Raw genomic sequence first — 23,440 nt, forward strand, 5'->3', positions numbered from 1 at the left:
CTTGACAGAGAGAGACACAGTGAGAGAGGGAACACAAGCAGGGGGAGTAGGAGAGGAAGAAGCAGGCTTTCTGCTGAGCAGGGAGCCCGATGTGGGGCTCAATTCCAGGCCTCTGGGATCATGACCCAAGCCAAAGGCAGCCGTCTAACAACTGAGCTTCCCAGCCACCCCCCAAACACCACTTCCTGAAGCATTTTTAATCATATAGTTGCCGTCAAGCTCCTTCTCAAACCACATTGTAAAGTTTTAATCATCTGATTGACTCTTCATTATTTAAGGCTCTGTGTTGCTGTTGGCAAACAACTGTTCATGAATATCTCATGTTTTTACAAGTTGAGGCATGAACAGCCAATTTGCTCCAGAACTCTTTTTAGGAATTTCAATAGAAGCTTGGAGGCACTAACTCCTCCTAGAGCAAATTTATTTACATTCCTGGATAGTGAAGAGGGAGACATTCCCTTCTCAGAACGATTTGCTTACATTCCAGGCTAATAACAATAATCTCTCTCTCCAGAAGGGAGAACAGGCAGGTTTGCTGGCAACCCCGTATAAGATTAGAGTCTCCTGATCTCAGGGTTTCTCTCCTATAATGTGCCCCCCACTTTGCAGGCAACACCTGACCCTCACCATACCATTCTGTTAGAATTAGGGCTCAAGGAACCTGGACCAAAATGTTCTTATTGCTGCAAATAATAAATTGTCTAAGCCCATTTGGGCTCATCGCCTCCTTACGGCCGAATCTGTGGAGGGCTGCACACCAGCCCCACCGCTCTTCCTGCCCCGCTGCCTGGGAGCTGCAGGACCGCTGCACCATTGTTTGATGCAAGCCTAAGTGCATTCGGTGTTGCTTCAAGTGCACTGAGAAGTTCCTCAGGGACAAGGCCCACATCTTCTCTTCCCTTGGTATCCTCCAGCAAGCCCTGCATACAGTAGGCATTCAACAGGATTTTGTTGTTCAAGTTAAAGATACCTCTACATTGTGTCCTGAAACACTCTTCTTAGTGGGGCACAAAGACTGGAAACTATTTCTAAATTGCCATGGCTTCCCTCTGCTCGGGGGTCTCTGAGACTCGGAGATCTGAATCCAGCTGGTCTTGTTAAGAAGCAGATTCCAGTTTCCCTCCACCAGTGTGCCCCTAGAGAGCAAACCCGCCGTGGATGCGGCAGCAGGGTCTTAGAAGCACAGCTTGCCGGCCCTGCGGCCGGAGAGAGCTGTCCACATCCTTGGCTCCCCAGATTAGGGGCAAAGTTGTAAGGCGGGGGGAACCCTCCCTCCCTGAGGGCCTGCTCTGGATAGTAACCTGTACTCTCAGTAAAATGAAGGTCCTTTATGGACTCTTTCCCTCCTAGGTTTGCCAGATTTAGCAATAAAAATACAGGACACCCAGTTAAATTCACATTTCAGATAAACAATGAATACTTTTTTAGTATAAGTATGTATATTATGTATTGTAGGTATTGCAAAAGATATACTAAATTTTTTTGTTGCTGTTGTTTATCTGAAATTCAAATTTAACTGGGTGTCCTCTGCTTTGTTACACAGCCCTGTTCTCGGCTGTCTCCCCACTGGAGCCTGTTCTGCAACTGAGCCTCCTCCTCCAGGCGTGACTCCTACTCTAAACCTGCCCCATGATAAGGGTTTTTCTAATTCTCCTTGTCTATAGAAGCAAAGCTGGGTGTTTAGGGAAAGCTCGAGCCTTTGAGGAGAATTTCCTTGAGTTTTGCCCAGCAGTCTAGACCTTCTGTCATTGTTTGCTGAAAGCAGGACCATGAGGTGGCAAGCTGAGTTTGCCTTTTGAAGTATCTAGAAGCATTTTGATGTTTTCGGGGTGCTTGATTTCCTGTTTGATTGTTTCATTATTTTTAAAGATTTTATTTATTGATTTTTTAGAGGAAGATCACAAGCAGGGGGAGTGGCAGGCAGAGGGAGAAGGAGGCTCCACAGTGAGCAGGGATCCTGATGTGGGACTCGATCCCAGGACCCTGGGATCATGACCTGAGCCAAAGGCAGACGCTTTACCAACTGAGCCACACAGGCGCCCCTGTTCTTTTTTTTTTTTTTTTTTTTAAATATCTGTAATTCTTAGAATTGTCTGTTAGGTCCAGTGTAAAAAATCAAAAAATGTCTATCTCCTGTGTATTAAAGAAAGTGGACCCGGAGCCCAGGAGGAGGAGAGAATGGAAGAGGTAGTTGCCTCCCACATGGTTGGTAATCCATGCCCCCGGTTTGGATCCTTAATAGATGTGTTTTCCATTGGCCCTCTTGCAGAGGGGATGCAGAGGATATCTTGTCTTCCTCCAGGCTAATAAGAAAGCAGTTCAGTGATTTCCTTTCCTCTCACCCTGTAGGCAGGACTTACATGGAGCTTAGGTCTGAGCTGCCTCAGAAAGTGTGCTGATAATTCTACATTCCCCAAGGAGGGCCTTGAGACGGTGACCCTGCTCAGGCATCCTGGCGAGATTTGCAGGATAAATAAATGCCTCCCTGGGGATTTGCTTGGTAACTCCCTGTCAGCGCTGGGGGCAGAGATTTAAATATGAATTATCATTCCAACTTGGCAAGGACTTAGAGATGAGCCCCTTCTGTGCTCCTGGGAAGATTTACACAGTCCTTTCTCGTGGGCGCCAGGCTGCGGGGATTGTCGCTGGGTGTACTGGAAATTGTCCTGGGCTGGCCTCCCTCAGCTAGCCCTGGGTCACAGGTCGTGGCTGATGAGCTCTGGCATCCTGCCCACATAGACACTTCTCCTGCTCCTTGGTCCCCACGGCCCTCCATGCCGGTCCCCATAGCCCTCCGTGTCCATCCCTGAATGATGCAAGAATAGTCCCTTCTACTATTTGCTTATAGGGAACCCCTACTGAATTCCCTTCTTAGATCCTTTCTGATCTCTATTTAAGTGGTTACTGCTTCTTCATCAGAATGAAATGTTGGCCACTTCCCCGTCACCTCTTTTCTTGCCTTCCTCACTCTTATGGAAGGACCAGCTCTTTTCTTTGGGAATCTTTATCGGCTCCTTGGTTTTCTGTGTTTTTGTCACCAGTGAGCTCAGCTCTGGATCTGAGAATTTAATGGTCAGCCAGACCCTTAGCAAAATTCCAGAGAAGAGAGTGTTAAAAATCAGAATCCTGGGTCTCACTCTGGACCTCTTTAATCAGAGATCTTTGGCTCTGGGGCCCCAAAATTAAGCTCTGATATTTCTTAAGCACGCTAAAGTCTGGGAATGAAAACCCCAAATCCCAGAGTGGGGCCAGGGCAGGGCTTCCCTCTCTGGTCAAATCTCAGGCAGATCCGCTTCTCCCTCCTTTCAGTGGAGTCTCCTTCTAGCACTGATCAACCTTCGTGCATGGCTGTGAAGGTCTTTGGAGGAAAGGGGCAGCTATCTGGAACAGCACGGGATGCAGAATCCTCCCAAGAGAGGCCATGGCCTGAGAAGTCACCTGGCTCATGAATATTCATGCCAGCCATGTGGTCAGTGTGATCACTCAGCTCAGTTCAAGGCCATGTCTGTAAGGCTTTGTGAGAGCGGGAAACAGGTTCTGGGAATAAGGAGGTAGGGAAGAAGATAGAGGTTAACGTGAATTGACAGGCAATAGGATTAGTACTCTTGCTCAATCCCGATCTTGTGAGTAACTAACAGTGGCCTGAAATTAAAGAATTAAACCATGAAGGCTCCCTTGACAACTGATCTGATAGGCCCAGAAGTAAATTTCAGGGACACTGTTGTCAGGCAGAAGGAGGGGAGAGCCGAGATAAGAGGTCCAGGAAGGAAGAGAAGGGAAGGGGAGCAAACGCCTCTCCCTTTCTCTGCAATCCAGTGAGAGCGGCTTTGGTCCCCCTGGGGCTGAACCATGCGCTGAGCTAGAGTTGCCAAAGCTTTTTTTTTCACCTCTATAGCACTCTCTTCCTTACATCCAATTATGTCTTTAAAATAGAGGCAAAAACGAAAAGGGGAGGAAGATAATGAAACATAAGTCAAATATGGCAGCTGGCGAATTTCTGATAATTGCTTTCCCTTGTAGCATTTCATTTCTGTTCCTGCATGTTGTACAGTAGCCTGTAGGGAGACAAAAAAACCAAAAAACAAAAAAACAAAAAGACCACTATCACCACCAAAAAACAACTCCAAAGAGTTCAGGAAAACAATATCAATTGCACTTTAATGACACTCTTCATGGGAAACAGAATAGAGGTAAAGTAGCGTTCTACGTTTGCTTCTTGCTGTCTTTAACATCATAAGAAAGCCTAGAAAAGTATATATACATCAATTCAGGGTAAGTAAAATGATTCTCAATTTCCTTTCTCTTTCTTATGTCAATACCCTAAAAAAAGGTTAAAAAAAAGGGGGGGTGTTTACAGTACTCAAGGTAAAATATTTTCATACAATACTGGAAAAGACAAACTCTAACTCATGTAGGTAACCCACGTGATAGCCTGATTTGGGGGAAAAGGATCAATGCTTATCTACAACAGATCTCTTGGATCTCTTTTCGGCGAGGTTTTTCTTGGGTGGCCATTCCCCAGCTTAGCCCAACAGAGAACTCACTAGTTCTTGAAGGAAATTTCCAGAACAAATAATTTGAAGGTCTAACAATCTACTGGGAGATGCTATTTTCAATGTCATTTGTAGCTAAACTTTCAATCAGAGCGTAGTTTTGTGATCTCCAGTCCACAGTCCCTTCTCCTCCCACCAGAAATTAGATCTAAGTGGAAGCTTCAGCAAGCCTCACTCCTTCCATCCCTCACAGTGAAACCACTGGGGTCAGAGTAACTGATTTTGCTGTTGGCCTTGAGATTCTGCCTACTTCCAAACACAGCCCAGAGTTTCCTGTGACTTTTACCCTAGTGGGAACTGTGCCCTTCATTTAGAAAGAGTATTGGTGAGAGTCAGCTATAGATTGTGAACAGGATCCTTTGTTGGGTTGCAGTGGAGTGAAGGAGCCAGAGTAGGAAAATGAGGTACTGGGCTCTGTTCTTTACATGATGTCCCTTGACTCATTACCTTTTCTGTCCCTCAGCTTTGTGCAGTGTAAGGGTCCTACTTCAGTGGTAACACATTTTCTGTGATGCTTGACACCACTGCTCATGGTGCCGTTCTCAGATGTGGGATACTTCCAATCACTAATTTCCAAGTTAAATATTTCTTTCTTTTTCTTTTCTTCTTTCCAAAGTGAAATATTTCTTTAAATGGGGTTTTGATCTACATGTAGAGATAAGAAAGTTGACCTGTAAGAACAAGTAACAGTATCACCGACTCCTGTAGAACTTGATTTTACTTTCTGGACTGGGATGGCCGATAGGTTGGTTTTGTGGAGCTGTGACTTTTGCATGAAAGTCATCAGATAGAACTTCTGCATTACCAGCAACCGAGCTGGGTCCGGGGTAGGGCAAGGAATGCCCTTGAAGCTGCCTAGAGGCCCCAGACTCCTTTCTACAGAACAGACTGTGATTTCCCCGTAATTTGCTGTTCCACTGTCTTGGCCGTAATCTGTGTCCCTGTCAATGTGGCCAACAGAATTTTACTTCTCCTCCCAAAGTCCTCTGTCCCCCACACTCTATGTGTAAAAGAGATGTGTCGGTAAACATTTAACAGCTAGTTCTCCAAAGAGGAAAAGCCCTGGCTTATCACGTTTGCCTATTTCCAGGGGGTGTAAACACTACCACCACAGCCAGTTTTAAGCTTTTGCTGTGATGTCATCCAATATGGAGTCCGTGGGGCATCACTGTGTGGTATGTTTGCCGTATGGTTATGGTAAATGTAAGTAATCTCAAGAGCACAGAAAATAAGAGAGTAGTGAGACAATTAGGAAGTGAGGAGTTCTGAGTAGTTGTTACCTTTGTTTTCATTATAACTAATTGTACATTTATATAACTTAATTTTTAGTGATGGCTATGCTTAGTCAGCTTGTAGAATTCCTAAAATGTTTGACAACTGGTATACAAACCAGCTCTAGCCCAACAGCCTGTCTTGGGCTGGGAGAAGAGTGGGGAAACAGGAGAAACAAAAGGACACAGTTAGCCCCAAGAGGCCTCAATGCCATTCAGGGTCCACGAATTCATAGAAATAGTGCAAGGTGGTATCGGTCAGGAGCCTGGGACTGCGGGGTTAGACATGTGGGTTCCAGACCCAGCTCTACTCTTTGCTGGCAGTGTGACCTTAAACAAGGTCCAAACTCTCTCAGCTCAAATTTCTCACTGGTACTATAAAAAGTACCTGTTTCATAAGGTTGTTATGGGGATGAGATGAGAATAATATATTCAAAGCATTCAACCTACTGTGTCACACATTAAACTTTCAATAAATGGGAGCCATGAGTACTGTTACTATTATTAACCTGGCCCATTTCTAAAATGTCCAAAGTAGTCACGGGGAGTGATGGGATCTATTTCAGATGCAGGTTCATGCCAAGACTGTTCAAGACAACCTTCTTTGTACGGGCCGACCTCCATCTCAGCAACGACTGTTTATGTAGACACGGCCTCCAAGGAGGACTCTCAACACCTCCTGAAAAGAATCATTCTCACAGATGCCTGGAGTTTAAGCACTGGTGACTCCTCTTTTGCTCTAAGTGGGGCTCTCGTCCTAGGCCTACTTTTAAAATCCAGATACCCCTCAGAGGGTGAGTCATTAAGTCAGCACCTGGGTGTGAATGAGGTCATGAGATCCCAGAGCTCTTCACCAACAGACTCCAGACTCTGGGAAATCTAAGAATGAGGATCCTGGAGCCCAAGGGCACGGAAGACTCCACAGCCAGTTCCCGCTCCCACCACCCCACCCTCTGCTTCTAGGTTGACCAGTTCTTCCAGCTGAGCTGCCTTTAAGAGCAAATGTGCTCCAGTCTCTCTCTCTCCCTGATCCCTCAGGTATCCCAGAACAAAGACCGGGTTGACCCTTGGGACCATCAGTCCACTGAGGAGGTGGGAGGGAACACTGCTGAATATTTGGGGTCAGTCTTCCTTTTTCAAGAACACCGAATTTGTAGTCATTTGGCCAGGTTCTAATCATGGCCCTAACCACTTGGTGTGTGACCTTGGGAAAGTCATTTCATGTCTCTGAATCTCTATTTTTTTCCAGTAAATTGAGGATGCCGCCAAGGATTTACTTAACCCGAGACTGGAATGTGGGAGCAGTTTGTAGCGGTAAAGCTCACTACAACACACTGTTGGTGCTGTTTTCTCTTCTCTCATCATTGTTTTTTGGTTTGCTCTTTTTTCTTTAATTCCTCACGTGTGGCTATGGAGAGGAAGGCCTTCTGGGGAGCACCATAGATGGATGAAAAGGAAACATTCCTACCCTTTATTCTAAACATTCCTAAGTGCCCAAAATACAAGTTCCTGTCTGGGGTCCCCCATTCATAATCCAGTCTTCTGTGCAATAATAACCTGAAGTTATTACCAGTTTGGCTCAGGTAACAGCACAAGAAGAAGGCAGAGGTGATGTCTGCAGGAATTCTAAGGTCCTGTGGACTGTAATTATATTCTCGTTGAGGTTTTGTCTGTTGGTTTGTCTGGGGCACCTGTGATGCTACAGAAATGTTTCAGAGTAGCTGAGTATCAGGAACCAGGGGAGGAACTGTGCCTTCTTGAAGTATAACTTACAGGCAAGGAGATCTGAGGTTTTGGGGAAGGGCCTGTGGATAAAGGAAGGAACCAAGTGAGCCCGCCTCTCCTGTGCTGGCCAACCAGCCTCAGCTTGTTCCTGGGCGCCTGTGTGGTTCAAGGGCAGAGCTGGTGCCCTGCTAGGATGTTCTGACAGAGTGAGCAGATTCCAACCCTTTCCTTGGGACCGTGACCTGATGTTTGCCTCAGTCAGTGATACGATGTTTATAGGCCCCCTTGGGGCTCTAACCTGACCAAAGTTTGGCCTCACGATTTGGTCTCAGCGATTGCTGTGTGACTAGAAGGGACTGCTTTAGGGAATCTTCTACTGACTGGCACCACCTTCCTGGTGCTTGGGGTGTGGATTGACAGCAGAGGTGACTGGAGGATGATCTAATATGGGGGGGAAGGGTGTTGTGTTTCGGGAGCAATTATTTTTAGTGGGGAAAAGACTGCTGATGGCGAACCAGGGCAAGTTGCCTGAAACTAAGTACTCACTTGGAGGGCTGCCCAGACACAGCCGAGATAGCTGGGGTGAGGGAACGGGCCAGAGAGCCACATCTGCGTGGCAGAGACTCACTCAGTTCTGCTGAGTGTTGTGTGGGGTTTGGTGCCATGCTCTTCAGCGACCAAAGTATAGCCAAAGAAAGAACACAAACATTAGGAAGGAGAAGAGAGTATACCGGGAAGGCTGAATGATGTTCACCTTTGAACAGAAGAGACAAAGTCCCTTTAAACATGCTTACTCTCTTCAAATACATGAGAGAAACTTCTACAAGAAGGTGTTGAATTGTTCTGACAAGCAAACGTGAGGAAGCAGTCTATGTAGAGGCAAGATGGATTTCTGTCACCTTTCCATTCGCACTGCAACAGGGAGCTGGCAATAGCTGACCAGTGACTATGTTTGTGTGCCGTAAGAAAAAGAAAGAGGACCTCCTCTCCCCTGCCCCAGGTGTATGAGTCACCTCTGACCTCCAGAGGTCAAAGGTCCTGGCTCACCCTCCCAATTCCTTGGGTCTGATGCCGAGTTACGATTCTGCTTTACGGGGTATCAAGAGTAAAGTGGATTTCTTCGCACGTTACAGAAGAGTTCCACCCCAGTGAAAGGATTGATGGATTTTACAATTTGATAATAAAACTCTCCGAGGAGAGAACGCCCTCCCAGAGGTGGGAGATTAATTTATCTTTTTTCTCAGCTGCTTCTCTTCCCCTGCATCTTGCCTGTTCTTTTCTCCTACTTGCTTAACAGAGGGCAAAGAGGTTTTCAGGAGAGCACCATAAACACGAGGGCTCTGACCCCAGCGCAAGGAAGGACAGCCCCTGGCAGCCTCATGATGGGATGTCCCTGGCAGCCCGGTGCCCTGGCCTTCAGAGGGGACCCTGTCTCCTCACATCCAGGCAGCTTAGCTCTGACCCTAAGGTTCCTGGGAAGGTGTCAGAGTTGTGTCTGGCTGGTCTGAAACATAACTCTGAGTGGGCCAGGTCGCCTTCCCCAACCTGCTGTCCTCACATCTTAGAGGTAGCTCGGTCGGAAATAGACGAAGAGAAAAGGAAGAGAGGATTCAGACGCTAAACCTCCCCTCAACCCCAACAGTCCGCTTCACGGTCTCAGTGGCTTTTGCTTATGTGGGAAGCAGTGGAGAAGGGCACTGGGGGTGCGGGAACTCACCATTCTGGACACATCAGGTTACGAATGCTCTGTGAAGCTATACTGACAAATCAGGACGAGTCTCGCACCAAGATCGTGAATCACAGGCTGTTTACCTACTCTAACGCCCACGGCGGACAAATACTAAATACCACAAAGTACCTGAGACAAAAAAAGAAAGGAGGGAAGGAGGGAGAAGAATAAAAAGAAGCCTGGGGTCCCGGCCTTCGGAGATTCCCAGGGACACAGGTAGAGCGTCTGGGGGCAGGTGGCTGGGCCCGAACGTCCAGTGGCCTCCGGCTTCACGTCTCGGCTTCTGACGGGCAGACCTCCGCAGCCGTGATGGCGATCCCGATGGCCAGGCTGCCGTTGTCAGTGAAGAGCTGGGCCAGTGAGGTGTTGAGGACGAGGCAGTCCCCGTCAGTGATCACTGAGTCCACACACTCGAGAACAGACCGGGGGGTGGCCTCCCATTTCAGACGCCGATGGTTTCTGTTGAGCTCCAGGCGATAGGTGAAGCAGTCGGCCTGGGTGGGGGTCCCAATCAGCATCATGGTGGCAAAGAACTGGGGGTGCCCTGCGTGCCTCTCCTGCTTCCTAAGCACCAGCAGAAAGTGGTGGCCCAGGCAGGAGTGCATGATGATCCAGTCGGCTGGTGCGGGCAGGTGCATGTCCGTGGCCAGGAAGACGATCTCTGCTCCCTGGAGGATGTCAACCCTGTGCATCTGCCGTAGATGGGGCACCACCACCTCCAGGTGGCCTTCCCACTGGCAGGAGAACAGGGGGCATATGCAGGGCGTCACCTGGGCAGCGTGCAGCCCTGCCTCCTGGTGGTGGAGGTGGTGTGGGCGAGCATGGTGGCGGAGGTGATGGTGGGGACGGTGATGGCGGTGGTGGTGGGTGAGGTGGTGGGGGGGGAAGCTGCCTTGCTCTGGTGCGCTCTGAGCGATGGCACGGCGGCTGGACACATACTGTGGGAGAGAGAGCAGAGGGTTAGTGGCTTAGGCCAGTCTCTTGGCCCTGCCGTGGCTCCCCAGGTATGTCAGGGGTTAAAAGCAGACGTCCCAGTGCAGGTAGAGAGAGCTTGTTTGCTTTCCCTCCCTCTCACCCTCCCTCCCTCCCTTCCTTCCTTCCTCCCCTCTTCCTTCCTCCCTTCATCCCCACTCCCCCATCTCCCTTCCTCCCCCCTTCCTCCCTCCCTCCCTCCTCCTCCTTTCCTTCTTTCTTTCCTTCCTCCCCCCTCCCTTCCTTCCTTCCTTCCTTCCTTCCTTCCTTCCTTCCTTACCACCCTTCCTTCCTCCCCACCCTTCCTTCCTTCCATAGAAAGGGGAGGGGCAAAGGGAGAGGGAAAGAGTGAATCTCAAGCACCCTCCGTGCTGAATGTGGAGGCTGACCCGGGGCTCAGTCTCACAACCCTGAGATCATGACCTGAGTCAAGATCAAGAGTCTGACGCTTAGCCAACCGAGCCCCCCAGGTGCCCAGGGAAAGCTTTATTTCTTAAAAAAGGAGGGGACTGCCAGACTGGTTTCCAAAGCGACGGCACCATTTCATGTTCTTGTCAGCCATGTAAGAGGACTCCAGTTTCTCTACGTCCTTGCCAACACTTGTGATTATTGATTTGACAAATGCTTTTATGAGACGCAATTAATTGTTTTGAGTGTTTTTCCAGATTTAGATGCTGAGACATTGTTAAGTCTTCTCCATGATATTTCATTTTGGTATAGAATCTAGATTTTTTTTTCCGATTAAAAAAAAAATAGAAGCTCCTATAGAAGATTCCTCCTGAAAAAAAAGAGATTGTCCAAATATAATAGTACATTAAGAAAAAAAAACCCTAAAAAATTGAGGTAGATGCCTTGGGTGGCTGCGATTCTGAATATTCAGTCCAAGAAAATACAATATTTATGTCTTGCTGATTCTTTAACAAGATTTGGAAACAAATAGGCAATGTCCCCCTCAACATACATTATGATGGTCACTAGTCATAAAGAACAACAACAACAACAAAAGCAAAAAAAAAGTTGGTGTTTTTTTTCGTTTTTGATACTGTTAATATTTTTGCACAGGCATTGGAGGTCAGGGGAATTTCTGCCTCCCTTTCTTGTCATTGTTATTATTTTTATTTTTTATTTTTTAAAAAAGATTTTATTTATTTATTTGACAGACAGAGATCACAAGTAGGCAGAAAAGGAGGCAGAGGTCAAGGAGGAAGCAGGCTCCCCCCTGAGCAGGGACCCCAATGTGGGGCTCGATCCCAGGACCCTGGGATCATGACCTGAGCTGAAGGCAGAGGCTTTAACCCACTGAGCCATCCAGGCGCCCCATCATTGTTATTATTTTTAGAACAAAATTTCGGTAAGTGCCCGTTTGTCCTTCCCATGCGGCCAGGGGCTGTGCTGTCTTGGGTGCCCTTCTCCCAGGCCCTGAGGTGGGGTGCAGAACTGACTAGGTGCAGCAGGGCTGCCGTTCCCAGGGAGGGAGCCTTACTCTGATCCCTGGGACTTCACCTCACTGCCACATTCTGCCCTGTTTCAAGCTCACCGCCCCAGAGCAGCTTCCTGGGGGCTCAACGCAAGGAGCCCTCCACCCTCAGACTCTCCCGACCTTCTGCTCCTCATGGCGGTGTGTCCACGAATGCCCTCATGAACATGAGGAGCTGAGAGGGCTCCTTCTGATTGGGCATCAGTAGACATTTATGGAATACCTTCCATGGCCAGACCAGAGGGTGCTAGGGATACAGCTGTGAGCAAAACAAACCACGTTTCTGGCTGTGGGGCGGCACAGACATTAGGGTGCATATCATTAACTGTGATTTTCGTAAGGGTTCTCCCTGTGACGCGAGGACTATGATTCATAGATTTCAGCTGAAGGAACAGGTTCCCGTAGTAACAGTCCCAAGGTCCCAGGGCTCATAAATGAAAGACTGGCGTCCATTTGCACACCTCCTGACTCGGCACACAGCAGCTCTGTTCCCACTTCCCCTCCCTGTGTTTGTCCCTGCCTCCAGCCCCGGTTCTGCTCTAGTGCTCCACGCACTTTTCAGAAGGACGACAGGTCCCTTTGGGTCCTTGCCTCCTCCCCTCATTTCCTTCCCTCTCCAGCATGTAGAGGGTGAGGGTGAAGGTCTGCCCGGGGTTTATAGCTGCCTGGGCTCCAGGGATGGCTAATGGTGGAGGCCTGGCTAGCTTCTCTTTCTGTAGGGCATCAGGGGCTCCCCCCGTCCATGGCAGTCACACACCCACATGGTGCACCAGGCTGGTCCCCGTGGGGCCCAGGTGATCTGGAGGTAGGTGGGGGTCAAGCTAGCTCTGCTTCTAGAGTGGTCAGCTCCAGCTCTGCTTCCGTGCTCTGCCCCAGGGAATGCAGCAAACCTGGACTGGGAGCTCCTGGGGCCCTTTCAGGAGTTCTCTCCCAGTTTCTGGACAGAAGCTAATGGGCAGCCTGCTGTCACCCATCCTGTGCACCTACCAGGGCCACGGAGAACGAGGCTGTGTTCTAGAATCCTGCTAGTGATGAATCTGACTTACCTTTAGGGTTAAATATAGGAAGGGAACTAACTAGGATATAGCCACAACTAAGAATTAGGCAACAAAAAATTGGTGTTTTTTAAAATAATTATTTCATTTAATTTTTTTTTAATTCCCTTTAAAAAAAATAAAATTAAATCTGGCTTAGTTCCTACCTGCCTGCTGGTGGCATGTACCATTTAATCTGCGGGGGAGGAGAAGTTCCTCCCATCCCTTGGGGTTGTACAAAGCCCAGGGCTGACATACTCTGTCAGCCAGGGGCCAGCCCCTGCCCAGATCCTTCTAGCAGACTCAGGCCTGGCAGCTAGGCTCAAGGTGGCCTGGTCTCAGCCTCTCATGGAAAGCCCCAAGCTCTGTCCCCTCTTCCAGCCTCTAAGAAGCTCCTTTTTCTCACTTTGTCTTTACAACAATCACATTTGTCTTGCCAATGAAAAAACACAGAGGTTAAATCACTTGCCCAAAGTCACAGCGCTCATAAGGGGAGCAGCCAGGAATACAGCCCGTATCAGTCAAAGGTGACACAGATCACAGACTGGAAAGATCACAGGCTGGATGTCAGCCGACTTCAGTCTCTTTGGCTGTTTACTTGTCCAGCAGGCCTGATTAAGTCAGTTTCCCTATCAACAAAATATTTCTCTCCAAGGGTGGTTTGGGGATCAAATGAAATAATGCCTGTGACACAGCTTTAATAAGGACATCAAGGATTACATCAAGATGGCATTTCCATTTGGATGTGGTTTGGGGCGATTACTCGGGTGGCCTTCTGTCTTGGTCCGTGCCTGTCTCTGTCTGCCCTGGTCCGCTGATCCTTGCACTTGGGGACCACTCTGGGCTGAGCACTGGCCAACATAAGGGCTCAGAGACCCCAGCATCAGCTTGCCCTGGGGTCTCCTGTCACAACACTGACCCATGACAACAGACCATCCGGAAATTCCTCTCAGAAATGGATCTCTGAGCTCATTATTCTCCATAAGCCCTTCTCCCCATCCATTTTCCATTTCCTGTATCCTGCTCTGTACAGCTAATATCAGACACATGAACTCAGAGTAGGGAGAGGGTAGGGAAGAAAGACCCTGGTGTCCCTTTTTTCCCTCCCTCCAAACTCCTGCCAGCACCTCCCATTGGCCAAAGCCTATCAGAGACCTACCAGAAGGGAGCCCAGAGATGCACTCAACAAGGAACAGCTCCCTTTGGAAAGGGTGCTGGGTGAGACGCACAGGTGAAGAGGGAATGCCCACCTGTACTCGAATATCTCTGTTCCCTCCTCTGTGGTATTTGCTGATCTGACCAGGCTGGGCCTCCTGGGCTGAAATTTGATGAGGCTGATAGAGGGGGGAGATGGTTGCATTCCTACAATTCATTTAGGCATTTGATAAAAATGTACGCAGCCTCTAATAAGCACAAGGGGCTGAGAATTCCTGACGGAGTAAGACCTGTGTTCCTGCCTTGGTAGCTCACTCTGAGTTTGTGTAATATGGAATGCAAAGCTGCAGGGGGTGGGGGTGGGGGTGGAGCTCTGAGTACTAAATAGGGGAGGTAGCTGTTCCCGTCAGGGAGAAATGACATTTACGGTGGGGGCAAGGTGTGGAGTGTATGCCCTAACAAAATAGGTCAAAGGTTTGCTGATGAGGCAAACAGCAGAGATGACAAGTCCCAAGTGGCTGGGGAGGTGGGGGCTGGTAGAGATGGAGCAGAGGTGGCCCGAGAGCTGGCAAGCGGTTGAGAAACCAAGATGGCACCAGTGCTCAGGGGAAGGCATTAGGGGAGCCCGGGAGACACAGCTTCATGCCTCAGAGGTCTCCTGTGCGCTCAGGATGTGGCCGGTGGCAAATCCCTACACTTGTCCAACCAGAGGACCTTAGCAATGGCCGTTCCACATGGACTCTCTGTTGCTTCCTTTTGGCCTCATCTTCCACTAGCCTGTTTTCATTTTTTAATTGCTGCAGGGAGACAAAGCCCGGGACGTCATCCAAAGCGACTGAAGTGAATGACTGTGCAAATAGAGCACGACATTATAAACTCAGCGAGCCCGGGCACTTGCTGTGCCCTAAGAAGCCTCTGAGAATAAACACTGCCTTAATTCTTCACTTCGTCCTGCTCCATTTTCTGATGTAAAATATGTTTCATTGAAATGATCCTTGGGTGACTGAGGTCACAGGGCTCCTGGCAGGGAGAAAAGGATTCTTTTAATTGGCAAAATGCTAATCGTTTTTGGAAAATGAATTCTAATCTTCCCATCTAATACAGTGGATGTGTGAGTAATTACTTTTCTTCACTAAACTGTTAATGCAACATTAGTGATTACACTAATTAAAACTAATGAACTCTTACTGACTGATAAACTCCTCCATCAGTCAGCGGACGCCTTCCTCCCATTGGCTGTATTTAACTTCCCGTTTGGAAGAGAGATCTTGAATTAACCTTTAGAATAATGTACAAAATTGGGTTTAGAAGTGTTAGGCTTTATGGACTGGGTATAATTCTTTCCCCAAGCATTAGTGAGACCATTTCCACTGAGGGTGTAATTGAATTTAAAAAACGCCTGCCTTAATTTGATCAGCCACACTTCCATGGCTGGTAATGGCTATCTCTCCAAATCCTGGCCTCCAAAGAGGAAAGCTGCCCCTGGAAAATCGAGTGGCCCTTTCCCTAGCCTCTGCTCTCTCTGAGCAGCAAGCCTTGCTATGGCGTTTCAGTGGAAGGAGGGTTTGTAGCCAGTTTCAAATGACAGGCGTTTGCTCTGTGTTTGCTCGTGCCCTCATTTGTGAGAATGCCTTAACGGGGGTCACTGGTGCTTAGTGAAGGGGCAAAGGCAGTGAGGTTATCCCTAGAGGTGCATTTCACACACGGGAAGAGCTGATGGGGGAGGGCGTAACATTTCCGGGCAGGTATCAGAGTCTGGGGATAAGAGCAAGACCCAAACCGAGTCCAGAATCAGGTCTGCTAAGATGAGGGAATGATTATAACTACTCCCAGGTCCCCACTCTGTAGTGGCTACAAATGTTCATCGTTTCTGGGAAGGACGGTCAAGGTGGAAGGCTGAGTGTTGCCTATTCCATTTTCCTGGGACGCCCTGGCTCTTCACGTCTTTTCCTCAAAACCTAGACTGACGGTACACGTGCCCACAAAACAGAGGAGGACTCTGGAATGCCTTCCAAACGGTTAAAAAAAAAAAGAAAGTTCAGCTGAGATAGAAAACAACGGTGGGGCTTTTGTCACCTGGGTGGGGACATCTTCATTAGCAAATGTGTGTCATGCTCCGTTTCCCCCAGACTTAGTTAGACTTGGTCCACAGATGGATGGGATATTCCTAGGGACAGCATGATAATGTCTGTAATCTTCTCTAAAGTACTTTAGAGGAGGGAATGTGATATGAATGTACACCTTTTTTAACCTGCACTCTAGGGGCTGTCAATTCCCTAATCAGGAATTCACACTTTGAGGGGATCATCCAGCATTTTATCAGGAAGGCCACACTCCAGAGATAATGACTCCAACTGCCTCAATTAGTATCCATATTTCTGATCTACACCAGATGCTGCTAATTAACATTTCGCAGAGGTTTTCATTGGCAAAATTAGTAGTGAGTTAATCAGAATAATAAATGCTAGAAATGGACTCGCCTTGATAAAATTTGTGGTTTTCAAGCCATGAAGATGGGTTTAAATGCTTCAGAGGGATTCTTTACTTTAGGGATGGGCCTGGAAGCTTATTCCCTAAATAATCCTGTATTTGGCTGCCAAGCCTCAAGGACTGTCTCTAAGAGATTCTAATTACTTGTCTCTGTTATACTGCTGCATATGCAGTTTCTTTCTTTCTTTCTTTCTTTCTCTCTTTCTTTTTTTTTAAATATTTTATTTATTTATTTGACAGAGAGAGAGATCACAAGTAGGCAGAGAGGCAGGCAGAGAGATCGGGAAGCAGGCTTCCTGCCGAGCAGAGAGCCCGATGCGGGGCTCGATCCCAGGATGCGGGGCTCGATCCCAGGACTCCGGGATCATGACCTGAGCCGCAGGCAGAGGCTTTAACCCACTGGGCCACCCAGGCGCCCCGCAGTTTCTTGACTGATGATCAACATTATGTTTAAGTTGAGCAAGGAGATATCGGTTATCAAGTGCACAAAAGCCTCAGGTCTTGGGATATGTATGACATTCACCAGTTAGAAAAGACGAACGTGACAATTTTGGTGGACAAAACTGTTTAAAACCAAGGTCCAAGGGCAGAGAGCAATGAGAGGTGTCCATATGGGTGTCTACACAGATACCATTGCTATGACTTCAAAAACCTCTTGACCAACCTGGTCATCGTATAAATACAGTACAGTATCACTCTGTGAGGGGCTGGGAAGGGCTATGCGGGTGACATTTTGAACACAAAAGATATGACTCAGTCCTTGAGCTCTCAGGGACCTTCTTTAGTTCCTAGATCCCGGCCTTTGGCTGCCCAGGGTTCAGTGATTTGCAGCTGAATAGTTTCCTGCCTTTTTTTTTTTTCTTTTATTTGTTAGTGTTTATTTATTTATTTTTAAATTTCTTTTCAGCATAACAGTATTCATTGTTTTTGCACCACACCCAGTGCTCCATGCAATATGCGCCCTCCCCAGTACCCACCACCTGGTTCCCCCAACCTCCCACCCTCTGCCCCTTCAAAACCCTCAGATTGTTTTTCAGAGTCCATAGTCTCTCATGGTTCACCTCCCCTTCCAATTTCCCTCAACTCCCTTCTCCTCTCCATCTCCCCTTGTCCTCCATGTTATTTGTTATGCTTCACAAATAAGTGAAACCATATGATACTTGACTCTCTCTGCTTGACTTATTTCACTCAGCATAATCTCTTCCAGTCCTGTCCATGTTGCTACAAAAGTTGGGTATTCGTCCTTTCTGATGGAGGCATAATACTCCATAGTGTATATGGACCACATCTTCCTTATCCATTCATCCATTGAAGGGCGTCTTGGTTCTTTCCACAGTTTGGCGACCATGGCCATTGCTGCTATAAACATTGGGGTACAGATGGCCCTTCTTTTCACTACATCTGTATCTTTGGGGTAAATACCCAGTAGTGCAATTGTAGGGTCATAGGGAAGCTCTATTTTTAATTTCTTGAGGAATCTCCACACTGTTCTCCAAAGTGGCTGCACCAACTTGCATTCCCACCAACAGTGTAAGAGGGTTCCCCTTTCTCCACATCCTCTCCAACACATGTTGTTGCTAATTTAGCAATTTAGCTAATTTAGCTAAAATAGCTAAATTTAGCAATTTAGCTATTTGCTAATTTAGCAAGACAGTTTCCCGCCTTTTGAGAGCCTTCAGGGTGGGGACTTACTGTTCACAGGTCCTCGCTGCTAACGCGGCACCTGACATGCAACAGGTCTGGCTACATATTTGTCATGCCCATCGGTGCCTTAGTGATAGCTTCACATATGAGGATCATGCTGGTCCTTGTCCTTTATATCCTTTACATGGGTCAGCCACAGTCCCAACAGGTGCTGTCTGTGGGAGACCCATCAGCCTCTGTGAGATGGATGCCATCATTCTCCCTGCCCGTGAATTCAAGCAGCAGTGAAGACTTCTTGAAGCTCACACTGAAAATCAGTAGCTCATGGCCTTCTCTCTTCAACTCAGTTGCAAGCCATTGAGGGCAAGGCTCTGTATTTAGTTTCCCCCACACCCAGCCCAGCAATGGGCAAATCTGGCACTTTGCCATGTGTGGCATCTAGTAGACTCTCAATAAATCCTTGTTGCTGGAGTGAATAAATGCATGCATGACTTATAAATGGAACCCTGTTCTGGGCCCTATCCATAGGAAAGCTGTTTGTTTTCTACTGGAGGCTTTGTCCTCTACTTTTTTTTTTTTTTTAAGATTTTATTTATTTATTTGACAGAGAGATCACAAGTAGGCAGAGAGAGAGGAAGGGAAGCAGACTCCCTGCCGAGCAGAGAGCCCAATGTGGGGCTCGATCCCAGGACCCTGGGACCATGACCTGAGCCGAAGGCAGAGGCTTTAACCCACTGAGCCACCCAGGTGCCCCTGTCCTCTACTTTTTATTCTCAGGTCCTACAGAAATGCCTGGGGTGAGTGTTGGTGTGCGTGTCCATGTGCATCCACAGCTGTGGGCATGTCAGAAAGGTCTCCTGGGGGCTCCTTGCCCAGAACCCGACAGCAATGGGACATAGAGTGTGCTGGGCTCTGGCTAGGGGAGGGCAATGAGGTGTGCTTAGCTGCCATCATAGGAAGTAAAATGAAAGCGTTGAACATACTTTTCATGTCAGAGAGGTACTTTATTTGCATTTACTCTTTATGAAGATTACTCTGAGCTTCAGGCATTCCTTTTATCGACAGCAGATTGCTTTTTACAAGTTGTTTGGAGGGACAGTCTGCTGGATCAACCCAGGAAATCTGCCTATCTGCTAGACAGATCTAGACCCACTTTCCCCTCCCATGCCTCGGTGGGACTGCTGACCTAACAAAAGGCTGAATGCACCCATACTTCCTTATTAGTTATTTTCTGCTTGCAGTCACCAGGAAGTAACTTCAGTCCAGCCAAAGCTTATTGGCCCTCCTCCAGCTGTACCCCTCCTCATGAGATGAGACACTAATGGGTTGTGCCTAGCCAGAGCCTCTGAATTGGGCCTTGTAACCCACACTCCAGATATCTGGGATCCTGGAATTCTCTACCCAATAGCTCTAGGTCAGCTTCCTACAGCTAAGTTATTCCTGGGATCCAACATCCAGAAGGTGGACCATTAAACATGAGATGTGGCCAATGGGTGATTATTTTGGGGGGATATACACAGACCTTGGATGTGTGGCCAGTGGGGACTCCCATGCCTTTGCCTGAGACCTCTCACAGTGCAGGATTAAGCCTCATCAGGAAGAAAGTGAGACAGGTCATTGGCTGGGGACTGTGGCCACGCAGATCGCTATGAAGGCACAATTATTACAGTGGGAGGGTGGAACATATTTGAAGAGTCTCTTACCTTGATTTTTGCTTGTAAGTATCTGGACTTGTCAGGATGTGGACCTCCGTTTGCACTTTTGCCTTGAACTCTGCAAATGTTAGGGGCGGGACTGCGGTCCAAAAACAGAGTCAGAGGAGTGCTACTCCAGTCTTCATTGATTCTTGAACTCTGTCTTTCATCTGCGAGATTTTGAGCCTGCTAATGAGTGTTACGAGTCTTGTAGATGGAAGAATTTTTTCTTAAAAGCAACTTTTTGTGTTGTCAGATTTTTCTATCTGTAACTGGTGAGTGAAACCTGGTGCTCGTGTGAGCAGTTTAAAGGTGAAAAATAAATGAATTGGAGCCCCGGTGCCATGAGCATGTCCACTGGATGACTCTAAGACTGAGGGAGGGACGTGAGGGGGTGTGCCTAGCCTGCTGGGAGCACCACTTCTGGCGGCATGGACAAGCGCAGGTTGGGGTGGCGGAGGTGCTCATGTGCGCTAGGAGCCCTGAGAGGAGTCCTCACCATCACCGTGGAGAGCGCGCGGGTGGTCACAATTGGCTACATTTACAAATGGAGGCTTCGAAGCTGTGAGGGGGCAGAGGCGCGTCCTGGCTGAGACATTCTGACGGCCAGACTGCTCCAAGGCCATATGCCATCCATGTTTTTTGTTTTTTTAAGACATCATGACCAGGAACTACAAATTCCGCCCTCCCTTGCCGGAGCTCTATACCTTCCCCATCCCCCACCCCTAGAGTAGCCTTTGGTACCTAGCCTGTGGCTGCTGGGACTGTGGAATTTCTAGTATCTTTAGGGACCCGGGGAGGCAATGTCGAGAGGTGTTCATTCGTGGGTGTCTCTGATCCTGGCTGTATCTTTGAACTCTTTATTTGCTGATTCAGAGTCAAATGTAGTAGAAGCATTCCTGAATTCACTCTGACTAGACTTTCAAAGCGGACCAGTGCTTAGGGTCAGGCCTCGCTTACTGTATATAATATTAGGCCTGTCCTCTAGGACTTTCCAGTCTGTCCGTGCTGGCTCCCAGTCTCCAAGTTTTTCACACTGGTGAATTCATGCTCACACACTGTCCTCCTCCTTCATGGCCAGGCTATGAGAGAAACCCCTTGGACCCCCTGTTAGGATCCTGGTTTCCTGCCTGAGCACTTGCCTCTTTCCTGGATGATTAAGACTGGGGATGGCTTCACTGTCAGCAAACACCGTGTCTGCACACAGGCACGGATGTGGCCTCTAGTCCATCCAGGATGGTTATCAACTCACATCTAGAAGCTAACACCAGAAAGCCCCAAATCTAGAGCAGAGGATGAGGTCATTTCACATGAAAGACCATCTTTCAACAGCAGGCTAAATTCCCAAATAATTTTCTTTAGCAAATTAAGCCTTCCTATAAGCTTATCCTTAAAATAGAAACCATGTCATTTGATGAAGAGTAGAGGGAAAGAGAGGGCTACAGAGTAGACAGAAAACCTATTTGAAGTCACACAAGCTTGGAAATGAATCCTGGCTTTGCTGCTAAAAACTATGAGACTGTGGATTCATTAATTAACCTCTCGAAGCTTTAGTTTCTTTATAAAGTGGGAATTACTTTATATCATAGGGTGGAAGCGAGGACTGAATGAGATATAAAGCACGTCATGTGGTACCTAGCCCAGAGTAAGAAGATGTGATTACCATTATTGTTGTGTTCACTACTACTGTCTTTCTTGTTGACCAGCTAGTCGATTGAGAAGTAGGCTAAGGCAATTCACCCAGTATAATTTCTAGGCTCATACTGGAATTAGATGAAATCATAAAAACACCAAAGCCTTTCCAAATCTCCCTTAGAGCTCCCTGACAAGTCTCACTCAAGACCAATGTTTTTGCTAGCAAAAGGCTTTTATGGACTGGTTCAATCTCATCCCTGGCCAACAGAGAGTGGTTGCAATGTACGGAGTAGTTTAATATAGGTAAAGAGCCTAGCTTAGGGCTCAGAATGTAGTTAGTACTCAGTAAGTGATGACTATCACCTTCATCATCATCTTCATTTTCAGCATCCTTCCCCAATATTTTGGCCAGCATGGTGTGGCTAGAAAGTTTAGGCAATCCTCTGAGCAGGTCTGGTCAATGGCCCTCCCACGTTCCCCACCTGCACACCCCTTTTTCCTCTTTGAGGTGGCCGGCCTGGAGAGCATTGCATAAGTAGTGCCCTCCCTTGAGACCAGCCACCCTGCTTAGGAACTACCTCATACTTTCTATACCTTTAAAGCATGTTTCCTGAGAGAAGTTTGCCGTGTATGTCTGTCTGCTTCCCCAGAGCCTCTGATCTACACTGCCCACAGCAGTGGTTCTTGTGATGATTTGAACCATCATTGTCAATAACTTGTTTGCAGCCCTGCTTTGTGGAAGCAGAAAAAAAAAAAAAAACAAAAAACAGGAGGTATGGTCACATCAGGATGACTTAAATGAAACAGATCAGCAACACCAAGTGTTGGCAAGGAGGTGGAACGATTGAAACTCTCATACACTGCTATTCGGAGTGCACATTGATACAATCACTTTGGGAAATATTTTTTTTGGCAGTTATCTGTGGAAGGTACATATTCTCCAGCCCCTTTGACTCAGCAGTTCCACTCCTGGGCATACAGTTGTTGGGAAGCAAATCTTCATTGATCTCTTGCACTTTTTTGCATATCTTGCAAGCATGGCCCTCAAATGTCCTTTATTCCAGACCATGTTTTCAAGGATGTTTTTGTAATGAACAGCTTTGAATAGAGAGAGAGTTTCTCTGGAGCAAAGGACGGTTTGCTTATAGCCTTGGGACACAGACACCGTATCTTCCTTTGGAGTGAAGGGCAGGCATGCTTACTGTACATCAGAAGAGATTTGGGTCTCTAAGCTTTTGTAATGCAACCTACTGTGTGTGCAGACATCATCCACCCTCTCTACACTACCCTGTGGGAATTGGGTTTCAAGGAACTTGAGCCAAAAGGCAAATACCCTAGCGGTTGTGTTGCTGGGGCTAAGAAACTGCCCTGCATCTCTGACCCAAGAGTCTTGTGTCTTCCACCAGCATCTGTGAAACTGGGGTGGGCTACTTTGCGAGCCTACAAGTAGAATAAAACCTCAGATCCTTAATGGCGATATTCAACACTTGACAGAAATGAGTGTTATGTGAGGAAAAAACGTACACATGAATATTTATAGAAGGATCAATTCATAATAGCTCCAAATCCAAAAACCACTGAAATGTCCTTTAAATGGATACATTGTGGTAAATTCCCACAATGCAATGCTACACAGCTGTAACAAGAGATGAACCCTCCTACACACAGCAATGCGGCTCAACTTCAAAAATGTGTTGAATAAAGAAAAGCTAGACACAAAGGAATATACACTTACTAATTCTATTTCTATGAAGTTCAAAAACTTGTGAAACTGATCTATGCTGACAGAGACTTTGTTGGGGGAGGCATATTGACTGGGAACGGACATGAGGGAAACTTTGGGGGCTGGACATATTTTAACTCTTGATCTAGGTGTGCGCGCGTGTGCGCACACACACACACACACACACACACACACACACACAGAAGTCCATCGAGATATTGCTATGCTCTATGTATCCTGCCAGCTCTATATGAACAAAGGAAAGAAGGGGAGTGGCATATGTGGCCATTGTCTCTAGGTCACTGTTAAATGGGCACATTGTGCAAAGATCTGGTTGC

General features: G+C 47.5%; 1 protein-coding gene across 1 annotated transcript in view; it reads right to left on the minus strand.

Moving 5' to 3' along the window:
- Positions 1 to 9,547: 9,547 nt before the first annotated feature.
- SIAH3 (siah E3 ubiquitin protein ligase family member 3) overlaps positions 9,548 to 23,440 on the minus strand; it is a gene marked incomplete at its 3' end in the record, with an annotated part of 67,248 nt that continues 53,355 nt past the window's right edge. The window contains exon 2 of the mRNA XM_080798833.1: positions 9,548 to 10,216. Coding sequence (XP_080654959.1) covers positions 9,548 to 10,216 — 669 coding nt within the window. The remainder of the gene's footprint in view (positions 10,217 to 23,440) is intronic.

This window comes from Martes martes (genome assembly GCF_963455335.1).
Source record: "Martes martes genome assembly, chromosome: 3".
Taxonomy (NCBI): domain Eukaryota; kingdom Metazoa; phylum Chordata; class Mammalia; order Carnivora; family Mustelidae; genus Martes; species Martes martes.